The sequence below is a fragment of the Electrona antarctica genome (genome assembly GCF_951216825.1).
Source record: "Electrona antarctica genome assembly, chromosome: 10".
In the NCBI taxonomy this organism is placed as follows: Eukaryota; Metazoa; Chordata; class Actinopteri; order Myctophiformes; family Myctophidae; genus Electrona; species Electrona antarctica.
This window is the reverse complement of record NC_136791.1, coordinates 39,380,773-39,395,771: the sequence shown is the minus strand read 5'-3', so window position 1 is coordinate 39,395,771 and position 14,999 is coordinate 39,380,773. Positions and strand designations below refer to the sequence as shown.

Genomic DNA, 14,999 nt, shown 5'->3' with positions numbered 1-14,999 from the left:
TTTTGGTTTGATGGTTGTTTATTCTGTTTATTGTCTTTTATACTAGAGCGGTGCCCGTTGGAGCCTCTACAGCGGTGCCCGTTGGGCACTGGCCTCCTTGGAACGATGCAAGTTGGAAATTAATGCCCCACCCAGATATTATGTCTGTGTCCCTTTTATGCCCATATATGGAGTTCTTTGTCAGGCATGCTCAAATATGGAGTCTGTCAACATTCTGCAGACATCAGAATGATGTCAGAATAGGCCAGCTCTATATTGAGCAGGGGCCCTGCATAGAGCCCGGGCAGAGGTCTTTTTGCGGCGGTTCTGGACAACCGTGGGTCCGACCGACTCGACACCGGGCACTGCACCCCCTGTGGTGGGGTGGAACGCGTGTGTTGAATTTGAAGTCGGTGGGGCGAACGGCAACCTCACAACGCATCGCAACGAGCTTGTCGAGCTGCAATTTTCCGTGAAAGCTTTCCTCACAATAAGGATGCTTAATTTAAGTGGTTAAGCATTAGCCATCGGTTATCTAACTGTACAAGCCACATTGTTGTGTGAAATTGTGTGAAAGCAGGGCAGGCAGTAGGTGAACAAATACACAAAGTTAAAGTACATGGGAGAAAGGTTTGTAATGGCAATTTCATATTTGTGTTCTGTGTGTGTGCGCATGCGCTCACGTGTGTGTGTGTGTGTGTGTGTGTGTGTGTGTGTGTGTGTGTGTGCATGCATGTACAGTATGCATTGGTTTGTGGAAGTGTATCTATTCCCACGAATTATTGCGCTTGAGTGTGTCAGTGTGCACAAGTGTGCAGATGTGTGTGAATGATTGTATAGTCTAGTAGTACTTTATGGTCTATGTCTGTCGTGTGTGTGTGTGCGTGTGTGTGTGTGTGTGTGTGTGTGTGTGTGTGTGTGTGTGTGTGTGTGTGTGTGTGTGTGTGTGTGTGTGTGTGTGTGTGTGTGTGTGTGGAGGTGTCCATATGGTAATAACATAAGTCTGGGTGCTGTGACGGAGAGATCACCCTGTCTGGAACACACACAATCCCCCCTCTGTCGACCTCCACATACCTCTAACATTATCTAACCTCTTCTGCCCCATCTCTCTCTCTCTCTCTCTCTCTCTCTCTCTCTCTCTCTCTCTCTCTCTCTCTCTCTCATCTTCACTGATACTTTGCTCCCATACCTCTCCCTAACTATACCAATGCTGCTCTTCTCTCATGTCTCTCTGTACCTCTCTCGCTGCATTCCTGTACGAGGAGTACAGGAACCATTTTTAGTCCTTCCTCCATCCCTCTCTCTTACCGTCTCTCAATTTCATATTACCTTCAGCATCTCACAACACCTCTTCTTTTCACCATTTCTCTCTCTCCCTTCACCCTACATGAACTTTTCAGAACCTTGTTTCCTGTCTCTGGAGGGGGCGCTTACGCCACGGCTAAAATACTGAATACTACTAATATTGGATTCATTCAACACCATGCCAAAAATCTAAAACTTGTCACGATGTGTGTGCACGATTTTCACGAATTCCCTCCAGCAATGTGTAACATTGTAACTTTGCAGTCAAGTAGTTACAAAACTAACTTAACTGACATAAAATACAAATTCTCTCTGTTTCGCTCTCTCTGCTGTACCTTACTTTTCTCTAACTCTTTCGTCTTCTCCCCTCAACTTTCTGTTTCTCTCTCTGATAAACTTGGGTCAGAATGGGAGAGGTAATGCCGTATGGAATTAATCTGTCCGGAAAATCATTGCCACAGATATGACAAAAAATCTGTGATGTGCTGTGTGTTTGCATGTGTGGGGTAGAAATAAGCTTTCTGGCCCCGACGGTTAGCTCAACCATCTGGGCACCTAGGCTCCCGAGCCCGACGGCCTTTGCCGCGTGTCACTCCCCATCTCTCTCCCCCTACACATACACAACCTGCTCAAGCATTCAAACCCCATCCAGAATGTCTTACCAGATCTACAGCATAGATCCAAAGTCCAAACCATATCTTGTATCTGCATTAGCACATCACATAGAATTACTAGTGAGTGTGTGTGCGCTCGATGCAGTTGTCTTTGTTTTGTGCTCATATACTGTCTGTTGATGATGCACACACCAGACACCAGCCCTGTAACCCCAGGCTAACACATCACCACACAGCTGCGTGATTTCTTTCTACGTACACTTTAAGACATAGACCCGCCCTCTCAAGAAAAGCAGTGCAATCAAAGCTTCTGCAGCAACACACACACTACAGAAAATCCTATCATGAGCACACTTACATAAACACACACATGCACACAGGACGTAAACGTAAGCCATAGTTCACCGTCATGAATCATGTCATGATTATGTCATGCGGCGACAGATAAATGTTGGCGTTTTAATATTATTATCGCTACATCGCTTTTCGTTCTGTGCAAACTACAACAAAAATAAGTGTTCACGAGACAATTACAGTTACAAGGCTTACCTTTATATATAATAATATTATTATCGCTAAATCGCTAACGTTTTAATATTATTATCGCTAAGCATCTCCCTACTTCTCTCCCTACTTCCTCTACTCTTCTTCTGACAGCAGCAGCATAGCTAGCCAATAAGAGAGGCAGGCGGGCCGCGCGGGGCGTCACCAAGGGCGGGTCTATGTCTTAAAGCGTACGTAGAAAGAAATCACGCCTGTCAGCGATGCCAGCGAGCGAACGATGAAAAATAATACATGTTTTTCATTGTGACTGTCCTGACGTACTGCGAGCGACAACGCACCGTGCAGCGATGTCGTCCACCCCTCCTATATTCGCTCGCGTCTCGAGTCTCAATTTGAGCAAGGTTTCGCGGCCCCAAACACTTTTATTGGTTGAGATCTACACGCTATTATTTATTGGTTATTTCATTGGTTCAGGCTATACGTCGCAACGCAATGGCCGACGCTCCATGTCAGGACAGTTTTTCGCACAATATCGCGGTCGGAAACACTCGCTCCTTGGATGTGTAGATGAGGTGTTAGGCTGGCCAGGCCAGCCACAGGCTCTGTTCACACAGCTAGTAGAGGGGCTACTGGGGTTCCTCCAAGCAACGGACGCCTACATATAGCACTAGGGCTGTCATAACATTTTACTTGACAATTAATTGTCATACAAATAATTGTGATTAAAGGGACATTTTGCCCTTTTTGCAAAAAATGATATGTTAATGACGTTTAGAAGATTTAGAACACTCTCCTGGGGGTCTTTATGTGTGTAATTTGTGGTTTTCGATATTTTAGATTTTAGCAGTGAGCCCAGTGTCTCTGATGTCATGGACACCGGGCTCACTTACTTCCTGGACTACAATTCCCATAATGCTTTGGTGCACTGCTCCTCCTTGTGGATAGGGGTGGGCAGTCTTACTGAGACAACACGTAGTCCAGGAAGTAAGTGAGCCCAGTGTCCATGACATCATAGACACTGGGCTCACTGCTAAAATCTAAAATATCTAAAACCACATATTACACACATAAAGACCCCCAGGAAAGTATTTGAAAATGTATGAGAATATTTTAACATGGATTATGCAAAAATAATTATCTTGCAATTGGTGATTATGTAATAATTGTGACAGGCCTATACGTAGCACCAGTCCACTGCATGCACTGTGTGAGCAGGGAGCACTGTGTGAGCAGGGTGCACTGTGAGCAGGGTGCACTGTGTGAGCAGGGTGCACTGTGTGAGCAGGGTGCACTGTGTGAGCAGGGTGCACTGTGTGAGCAGGGTGCACTGTGTGAGCAGGGTGCACTGTGTGAGCAGGGTGCACTGTGTGAGCAGGGTGCACTGTGTGAGCAGGGTGCACTGTGTGAGCAGGGTGCACTGTGTGAGCAGGGTGCACTGTGTGAGCAGGGTGCACTGCGTGAGCAGGCAGGGTGCACTGTGTGAGCAGGGTGCACTGTGTGAGCAGGCAGGGTGCACTGTGTGAGCAGGGTGCACTGTGTGAGCAGGCAGGGTGCACTGTGTGAGCAGGCAGGGTGCACTGTGTGAGCAGGCAGGGTGCACTGTGTGAGCAGGGTGCACTGTGTGAGCAGGCAGGGTGCACTGTGTGAGCAGGGTGCACTGTGTGAGCAGGCAGGGTGCACTGTGTGAGCAGGGTGCACTGCGTGAGCAGGGTGCACTGCGTGAGCAGGGTGCACTGTGTGAGCAGGGTGCACTGTGTGAGCAGGGTGCACTGTGTGAGCAGGGTGCACTGTGTGAGCAGGGTGCACTGTGTGAGCAGGGTGCACTGTGTGAGCAGGGTGCACTGTGTGAGCAGGGTGCACTGTGTGAGCAGGGTGCACTGCGTGAGCAGGGTGCACTGTGTGAGCAGGGTGCACTGTGTGGTGCACTGTGTGAGCAGGGTGCACTGCGTGAGCAGGGTGCACTGTGTGAGGTGCACTGTGTGAGCAGGGTGCACTGTGTGAGCAGGGTGCATATGCACTGCAAGCGCGGCCTGTCTCCATCACTCAAGCAGCAGTCTGCTAAACCAGCCGGCACCGCTCCTGACGTATGGAGGACCGTATGACTAATGATTTAACACACATTCTACCAAGTCCACTCAGTCAACAGAATACCTGTGTGTGCGTGCGTGCGTGCGTGTGATTTGATCAGCACACACTTCCCTTGACTCTCTCCGTTCAAGCAAGTGCGCATGCATGCCCGCACATACCTATTGGGGCTATAAACGGTGGCCTTATTACCTTAATGATATTGTGATGACTTCTGAATGCCAATGCCGTCAGCACTGAAATTGACCAATTGAAATTGGTTAGGTGTTACCTAACCTCTCTAATAACTATGGGACTTGCCCATTTCCCCATGTACACCCACACCCTGTCACATGTTCCAGTTTGAAGTGACAATCAGGAGCATCAAAACAATCGAGTCATAGGATGCTGCCTATACAATCTATCCTATATTATAACCGTCTGGCGGACCACGGCACTCTGACGTCACTCTGACATAACCGTATGAAGGGTTCCCAATGCAGCTACACCCATATATGGAGGTCAAACCGTGTCATCATGGCCTCAGGCGCAAACAAATCACTCAGCTCCAAATATGAGCACAAAAGGGGCATGCCTATAAATGGGCATATCTTGTATTAAAATTGGCTACCGGGTTTTAGACAGACGTCTAATAGTCGACTATTACTCAGTGGGAGGGGATAAGGTAGTAGGTACAGTGTTTTAGACGGCGACGGAGAGGCGCCGTCTCACGGGAACTTGAGCCACGAGAGACAGCACCAAGCGAGCTAAAGCGCGCGAGTTGCCGTGTCGAACGTTGCGATGTTCGCTTAGCCGACTCCGAACCCCGTTCGAGTTGCAACCTGATATGGACAGATTAATGTTCTGGCGAGAGCCCTTGTCCCGAGTGCCACTCAACGTGGCTACTGGCCAATCACAGCGCGTCCTTACACAAGTGTACTGGCCAATACAGCGCGTCCTTATGCAAACCCGTGACCATTACAATGGTCGCACAAAACAATCAGTAAGCTCCATATATGGGCATATTGGTCGGATCGGCAGTGCGACGTAGGTGTCCAACCCTAGATGTGAACCTCTAGTATTGCTATAATTTTAACATTATTACATCATAACATGTACCTTGATTGATAGTTTGCATAGAACACAGCATAAAAAAGACAGGTTTTGGCCACACAGCATAGTGGCTATAAACCAGGGAGTAAGAGTAACATAGTTTCCATGTACACAGAATTTACTCCAGTGATCTCATGGGTGTAAACTTTCAGCGTTTCATAGACAGAAGAACGCTCAGTGTTATGGCTGCGAATGGACCATTAGCCCTACAACAACATGTTGATTCTCTCTTGTCATTTGCTGGTACACTCGTCAGCTCCCTCTTTTTCTCTCCTTCTGCGTCACCTTTCTTCTTACTTCACCTGCTCTCAAATGTCCTTTATTCTCATCTTTATGGATGCTCACACTCCCTCTCTGCTGCCCTCCTCCCCTCTCACTCCCTCTCCTTGTCTTTCTCTCTGCCCACCTTTCTTTCTCTCCTCATCCTCCGGTGTGTTTGGACTCTGACGAGAGTGTGCCAACAGAACCCATGCTGTGTCTGTACTGTGTTACTGTGTCCTGCACCCGTGTCCGTACACACACCGGAACTCGCCATGACAGTGTTTATGCACACACACACACACACACACACACACACACACACACACACACACACACACACACACACACACACACACACACACACACACACACACACACACACACACACACACACACACACACACACACACACACACACACACACACACACACACACACACCAGTCCTATCTAAGTTACGAGGTCTTTTCTTCTCTTAGCCTTTTCCAGCATTTTCCATTGGGTTCCTGCCAACCTCGCTACCTGCTGGTGAACCTAAACACAGAGGCTCTTTTCATGCTCTCCGGGTGTCTCAAATGTTAGCGCCTGCTCACAGAAATAATGAGCAGCCTTCTGAGAAGGGACCTGTACATTCCATCCAGGTACGCACTTGAAGAGTCCAAACCCATCCATTCAGTTGTACATTTCCATTTAAGCCATCCGGCTGATACCATTATCCAGATTATCCTCTGCACAGTAGAATCCTCAGTGTTAATTTAACTCGGAGGGTAAACTTTTTAACCCATTTTGGGCGGGAACCCTTTTGGTGTAAGCATTATGTTATGCTTATTTTTCAAAAATAGCAGAACTACAAGCTCGTGAGCTTGTAGATCTGCTATTTTTTTTAAATCGAAGAACGACTGACATAGAAACATAGCTTTTTCAGAAAACTGTCAGGATGTAGAAGACATTTTTAGAATCTGATCTCAGGTCTAAATGGGTTAAATTAGACTCTTGGAGTAAGATTAACACTGAGGATTTTGCTCTGTGGATTTGCATTGAGTGCAGTGATTAGAATAGTAGCCTATTTCTGGTGGCAAGTAACTATAGGAATTGTCATTAAACAATAAACACATAAAAATACTTTTCCGAGCGTTCATTTGACCAGACACCGGGTACTGGCACCGATATGATGATGTCACACTCTGACATAGCTCTGTGATATCACAAGTTAGACTTCAAACTCACCGTACCTATCACCAAGGACCCGAGGGAGTGGCGGTTGTCCAGAACCACCAATCCGACCAAAATGCCCATATATAGGCATATATGGAGATCCGGCAGTAGGCCGGGGGCCGTGATGGAGTTCTGTCTTCTTTAGGCTATGGGACTTAATTATACAAGAGGTTCGGGAAGCTGCGCTGCCTCACAGCTACGTTGCACCAGTGATCCAATTGATATGGCCATATATGGAGATCTCTTATCTGTCAGTCCTTGTCCCTATTATGACTGAAAGTAATGTCAGAACGCACTCTACTAGACAAAAAACGACGTCATCAATATAGAGACGGGAGGATGTTTGGACAGTGGATGGCAAACGCCCCAAACGTAACACGCACTGATGTGAGACACAACAGAGGCCGCTGTCTGACAATGATGATTTACGCATATATGGGCATATCGGTCGGATCAGTGGTGTGACATCGATGTGAGAGCTGCGTGGCGGCCCGAATCTCTAATCTTCAAAACAAGCTGAACATACGCAGACTGCACAGGCACCGGACAGAGGTTGAACATTTAGACGATGTTGGCAAGTGTTGCGTGGCCAAAGTGCAATGTCTGCTGGGCTGATATGTTACTTGTCGATGCACAAGACTGGCTGGAATCAATGTCTGACGCACAAAGAGCCATGTGACTGTCCGACACACTCACATGCACACACACACACGTCAGCAGATGTAGGAATGGACATTTGCTTAATGTCATCTGCACAGGCACAGGAAGGTCTTTGTGTGAAATGTCTCATTCACTACACAAGGCATAGATGCGGGTGTGCGCACTGCGCACCAACACCCACACAACTAATAGGCACAGTATCAAACATCTTCCTCACACATACCTGCACACACATACTAAATGTGCACACGCACGCACGCACGCACGCACGTGCACACACACACACACACACACACACACACACACACACACACACACACACACACACACACACACACACACACACACACAATGGCCACAAAGTAGAGCACATGATGCAGATTTGGGTTGGAACTCATCTGTCTAAATCATGTGATTAGCCGGACACACAACATCACATTAAGTGATTGAATCTTAGCTAGCACTCATTCAATAGACTCATTCGCTATTTGGCAAAAGGCACACGTCACTGATAAGCTTCTCAGTCGCATGTGTTCATTAGAGGCACATCAGAAAGAGTCTGCAAGTTAACTGCCTTTTAGGATTACAGTAGATGCAAACATCACAGACCGCTCTCAAAGGGCACCTACGGATGGCTGCAATTCGAAACTGGCCCCCGTAAAATCTGAATCCCCCCTCATCGCCCCCCCCCACCCCCCCCCCCCCCCCCCCCCCCCCCTTTTCCCCTCACTGTATATGTTTCTTTTCCCTTTTTACCTCCATTATGATGAATTCCTGTTCTGTTCTTTGTCTATATAGAAGTGTCTATTTGTACGTCTCTAAATGTTTTGATGAATTGAACATGGTGGACCCTGTAAACAAGTGTAATGCTTAATTGGGTCGTCCACTCACAGTTAACAGCCTTTGTATTGAGTTTGTGCTTGAAATGTACTGTAATTCTGCAAACTGTTAATAACATTTTCAATCAATGAATCAAAAGTGAGATGCATAATACAAGATTATATACTCCAATAATATGTAAACTGACAGCAAGAGCCTGGATTTATGCATGTGAATTCACAAACATACGCACGCACACCCGACCGCACGCACGCACGCACGCACGCACGCACGCACGCACGCACGCACGCACACACATGGGGGGGCGGCGAAAGGGCCTTTCTGTGTGGACTTTGCATGTTCTCCCCATGTCCCCTAGGGTAGGTACCCCACAAAAACATGCAGCAATCTTGGTCTCCAAAACGACCTCCCCCTGGCCAGCCGGGGCGCCTGATGGAGGGGAAATGTCCCCTCCATCCTTAAGGAACTGGTTGGAATAACGTGTTCCTTCCACGCGCTATGTCTGGCCAGGGAAATTCCCCCGTCAGGTGAAAAGAAGCAGCTTGCTGGTTGCAGGTTGCCAGAGGAAGTGTAGCGCCCAGGATTACATTAGATAATTGGCACTGGGTGAAAAAACTGGGTTGCAAAATCGTGGGATAAAAAAAAAAGTTCTACATCACAAGGTACAGTCAACAGCAGTCGGGATGTTTCCTAAGTTTAGTTGTTAACGGAGATGAGGAGACAATTATGAATTGCTTACGCTATAGCTGGTACAGGTGGCTAGCTGGCCTCACCTCAGGTAGGCTACAACAATCTCGCCTCCCTGTAAATAATAATCAGAGTAAGATTATCCATATATCCTATTGCCTGCATCTTTCAGCACCACAGAGATCACTCTCTCTCGCCCTCTGATATGAGTGTGCTTTGACACAGTTGGAGAGCGCAGTGTGTTACTGTTTAGTGTCATTGTTTACATAACGTAATCGTTCACCAGTGTGGATGCTCACATAATTATCGTTATAGTTATCATACTTGGTGTGAACGGCCCTTAACTCTTGAACCGAGGTCGTACAATGAAACCTTTCCCCCTAGATTCCTTGGATCATGACTCCCCATATTGGCACTGCCCTGTGGCGCCATGGCTGTGGCGGACGTCTGTGCTCAGGGGAGTGCTCTTTACTAGTTTCATTATTTATTTTCCTGGTTATGAGTCGGGATGGGCTCATTTTTCTATGTTATGATCGGGCTCATGTAGGGCTCGAGGCTTCAAATTACTTGGGTCGGTTCGGGACTCATTTCACAGTCCACACATTGACGGTGAAGGCAACCATGCATGGCACCGACCTGTTCAGTTATATCAAAACTGATATAGATTCATCCAGAATTATAAAAAATATTTAACCCTAACAAAAAAAGGTAGATAATCGACTAAAACGATTAGTCTGATTAACTACAAAACGCTGTATTATATACTTCATTGTACAATATTATATTTTCACTATTAAAAATAATAATAATTGTTCATTAACACACACACACTCACACACTCACACACTCACACTCACACACACTCACACTCACACTCACACACACACACACACACACACACACACACACACACACACACACACACACACACACACACACACACACACACAGCCCCTGGGGTCAGTGTATAGTGTGGGAGGCTGCGTCTCTGTGTGTTGTCCAGCTCCACTGTTCTGAGGTCAGTGCAGTGTGTGTGAGGCCGGGTCTCTGCCGTCCGGCTCCACTGCTCTGAGGTCTGTGCCGTGTGGGAGGCTTTCCCTGTGCAGATGTAAGGACTTAACCCCTGTCAACCACAGCTGTCCCTCCTGAGCAAATAAAACATCAACATCCTGCTTCACAGCCACTCTCCATCTCTCCTGCGCGTGCACACATCCTCTTTTCCTCTCTTTATCACACACACACACACACACACACACACACACACACACACACACACACACACACACACACACACACACACACACACACACACACACAATAACCCTTTCTCTTCATCTCTGTTATGTATAGATTCTCAGTGGCGTGCATACACACAAACAAAAAACACACATCGTCTTTTGTAGGCCTGTATTGTGTACATGTTTACAATATAAAAACTGCTAAATAAAGTTATATATAAAAAGGAAAAGAGAACACACACACACACACCCACCCACACACACACACACACACACACACACACACACACACAATCCATTCCGCTGTCATCTATGCTTCCTCTTCTCATATATACGTCTGTACTATACGTCACTATAGGGCTGTTTGCCATCCCAATAGACCAGAGATTGGTCGTAATTGTGTGTGTGTGTGTGTGTGTGTGTGTGTGTGTGTGTGTGTGTGTGTGTGTGTAAACTAGAGAAACAAAAGAAACAACCCACACAGAATATGTATGACTCATGCACTCAGGTAGGGTTGATCGATCAACCCTACCAACCCAACCAACCGACCCAACCAACGGACCCAACCAACCAACCGGTCGACAGACAGTCTACAGACAGATAGATAGCCTACTACCCCCTTGAAAATCAATCAGCAACAAATCTATTACAGATCGTGGAGTGAATATACCCAGTGCAACTGATAAGTTTCTACTCTGAATAGTGTAATGTAGTGTAAATCAATCCAACATGGGCAATCTCCATCTCCCGGACACTATTTCTCCACAAGCAGCCTAAAAACAATTATACCTGCCGTTTCAATCCAGGACTGCATCTCATCATCTGTGTCATTTATAGTTGAAGGCGTTTTGTATATATGCCATCAGGTCTAAATGGATGAATGGATTGACAGACAGACAGACAGACAGACAGACAGACAGACAGACAGAAAGACTGTCTTGTTTGCATAGGCTACTGCAATGTGTAGCACTTAATTTGTGCACGAGCCCCAAGAAGAGCAACAGGTGATATAAGTTCTATAGGGCAGGCTACTGAAGGGTTCGATAATGCTACTCACACAAAGGCATGGTAGATGAACGCCCATTCCCTCGGTCTCTCCAACACGTTATACAGGCAGTTCTGGAACCGCCTGTACCGCGCGTTCCTGCGCCCGCTCTGCGCGCTGTAGGTCAGCGGCTTCCCGAGAAGGCTGAGCCGGGCGCCTTGCTTTCTTCTCTCCACTCCAACGGCACCACCTGTTGTTCCCGGCGAGAGAAGCCCGTCGCCCAGTCGTATCGCCGCGTTGTTCATCATCGCGCTCCGCCCGGACTCCACATCTTTCAGTCCGTAGTCGTGATGAACAACACCCCGGCGACCCGGTGAGGTCTTCATCCAGAGCCCCGCCGTAGTGCCGCCGCCGCCGGTATCATCGCCCGTATGATTGCGGGGCATTGCATCACCTGCGCCGGAAAGGTGTCCGTCCACTGGAAGTCCTGTGAACACTCACACGTAGTCTGTGTTTTTGCGACACAATCTTTTTTTAATTTTGTCCTGTTGTGAGACTTAGTCTACAACAATATAAACTATTCCAAATAATAACAACAACAACAATAATAATCACACACGTGCGTAAAAGACGCCGCAGCTATGTGAATGAAATGTGGAACAAATTCAACAAAATAACTAGATGACCATCATGTCATATCACTATCTTGTTGCTCCGCTTTGGCCATCTGCTGCGCCAGGCGCGGGAAGAGTTGGGTTATGAAGGAGTGAACCGTCTACCCGGGCAGACGTTTGGCGAGGCGAGGGGAGGGCACACACACACTCACTCCTTCCTTCCTTCCCTCCTACCTACTCTCACTTTCCTTCCCTTTACTATAGCCTACTACCCGGTCTGCTCTGCTCTTTCGGTATCAAGTTGGTAAATGGGCGTCTCGTTTGGTATTCTTTTCTGTCTCTGTCTCTGTCTCTGTCTCTCTCTCTCTGTCTCTCTCTCTCTGTCTCTCTCTCTCTCTCTCTCTCTCTTCCTTCTGTCTGTCAAATTGTCCTGCGTTAGGGAGTGAACGTGCAGCGGTGCAGGTTCCGCAACAAGTGACAAGTGGAACAACTCCATGATGTAGCCTATGTAGTAGTAGCCTAGGCTTATACTTTATCATACATGTCACAACAAAGGCAGAGGAGCGTTTGTAAATAGTGCTTAATATACCGTGATTTGTATAGCATTTCTATAATATTTCCAAAAGTCTAACGCAGTTGTCAAGGTATTCCACAGCACTTATTGAGGAATTCAGTGTTCAGGGCAGGCTTTGGAAAAACAACAACTCATAAATGGGGAAAACTAATGATTTCCCCATTTATGACTTGAACATTGAACATTGATTTCCCCATAATGACTTGAACCTTGAACCTTACCTTACAAAACATGGGAGAAATTAAGAAACGCAATATAGACGCAATAAACTCCGCGTATTGTAGCCACAACTTTATCCTTTGTGGTTAACTTAACGTGCCCCTGTCAGTTTGAGTTGGCACGTCATCTCACACAATTATAGCCTATATATTGTAACAATGTTCCGTTTCAATATCGTGTTTGGCAATTTCACAAATCGCTCTGGGTTCTGTTAAATGGCCATGTGATCCGAAGTGACACCCAACAACACACGCGCGCGCGCACACACACACACACACACACACACACACACACACACACACACACACACACACACACACACACACACACACACACACACCTAGGCCTATTATTGTTTAAACAAATAGCCTATGATTGATTGATTGATTGATTGATTGATTGATTGATTGATTGATTGACTGACTGACTGACTGACAATTATTGATTTGGTGATCCAGATGCTATCCATGAAAAACAGACGGCAGGAAAGACACAGATGAGATGTTTATTAGACCTATTGGCTAAACAGTAAACTAATATAAAGGCATGCACTTGGCAATGTATGGCAATGTATATTCCCCCTGTTACGTTTGGTGATTTATTATTATAATTATTATAATTATTGTAATTATTGTAATTATTGTAATTATTGTAATTATTGTAATTATTGTAATTATAATAATAATAATTATTATTATTATTATTAGTAGTAGTAGTATTATTACTATAATTATAATGTTATTGTTATTGTTGTATTGTGTTATTATGTCAGGCAAATATCCACTTAAACAAAAGTGAAAAGAGAGCTTAGGAGATCAGCACAAAAAAACTGTTATTTCTTCTGACCATGCAACGTGAGGACGCATGGAGAGATGGAGCACATGCACAGCCTCCCTTTCTCTTGTGGTTAACGTACGCCATCTATCGGAAAAATATGGTTGGACTTGGACCGCTGTCTATCACAGAATAACGATGAAGGTATAGGCTACAATCTCAGTCTGAGAAGACTTTGGGTTGACAAATGCATGAATTAGCCTAGATATATAGCTTATTAGCTCATTTAGCGAAATAAATTGGCTATCCATTTTAGGCTAGCTTCACAGCTCTCCGGCATGCTGATTAGAATGAACAGAAATCTGAGTGTTAGTTCAATTCTGAGCTTTCAGTTACAGCTGAGACTGAAGATTAGTAGTGTAACCGCTTAACTGCTATGTGTCCGTTCCAAATAATATCGAACAAACAGGAAGGTAGGAGCGCACACCAGTAGTGGGGAGGTGCTGACCGCAGGAGATAAAACTATGACTGAGAAATGAGAGAGGCCGCACAGCTCGTAACTTGTTGCCGAAACGTTGGAAAAATAAAAAATGTGATGGCATCGTGACTACGAGCTGTGCGGCCTCTCTCCTTTCTCAGTCATAGTTCCAAATAATATGACATATTCCCGATCTTGATGCGAGGTCATTAATATATTAATGACCTAGCATCAAGATCGGGAATATGTCATATTATTGAAAACCTATAGGTTTACAATCTCGTTCCTGAATCCATATGGCAATCAATTTCCGATTGTAACGACTTTGTTGTGGGTATCATTTTGTTTAATTTTCAATGGTGATACTTTGATTGTGTTTAAATATAACTTCGGCTATAAATATAACACCATGCAGAACTATACACCACACATCGCGCAAAACCATATTGAGGATACAAGATCGGTATAATGTATAGGCTATGTCTGTAGGCATAAGTTTATTTCTCTCTTCACATTGTAACATTAATCATTTTTTATATAGGCTATGATAGGCTACTCCAGTCGAATGGGCATTAAGAAAACAAACAGCATTTAGAAACTGCAGAATGCTTGGCATCTGTTCAGCACCCTGGACAGCGACTAAACAACTGCCCTGCATGCAGACAGCAGATACATTTACTGCCAGTCTGACTGTCACCTATAGAGACGAGAGAGAGAGAGAGAGAGAGAGAGAGAGAGAGAGGGAGGGAGAGAGAGAGAGAGAGAGAGAGAAAGAGAGAGAGAGATAGAGAGAGAGAGAGGGGATTAGTCTTGACCGCCTATACATTCATAGGTGGGATTAGAGCACACAGTGTGTGTGAGAACATTGTTATAGGC

At 45.9% G+C, this 14,999-nt stretch overlaps 1 protein-coding gene across 1 annotated transcript in view; it reads right to left on the bottom strand.

Annotated features, from left to right (window-relative positions):
• Positions 1-11,910, bottom strand: part of kcnq5a (potassium voltage-gated channel, KQT-like subfamily, member 5a) — a gene marked incomplete at its 5' end in the record, with an annotated part of 137,855 nt that extends 125,945 nt beyond the window's left edge. The window contains one exon of the mRNA XM_079513297.1: positions 11,537-11,910. Within this exon, the coding sequence (XP_079369423.1) occupies positions 11,537-11,910 (374 nt within the window). The remainder of the gene's footprint in view (positions 1-11,536) is intronic.
• Between the last annotated feature and the right edge of the window lie 3,089 nt (positions 11,911-14,999).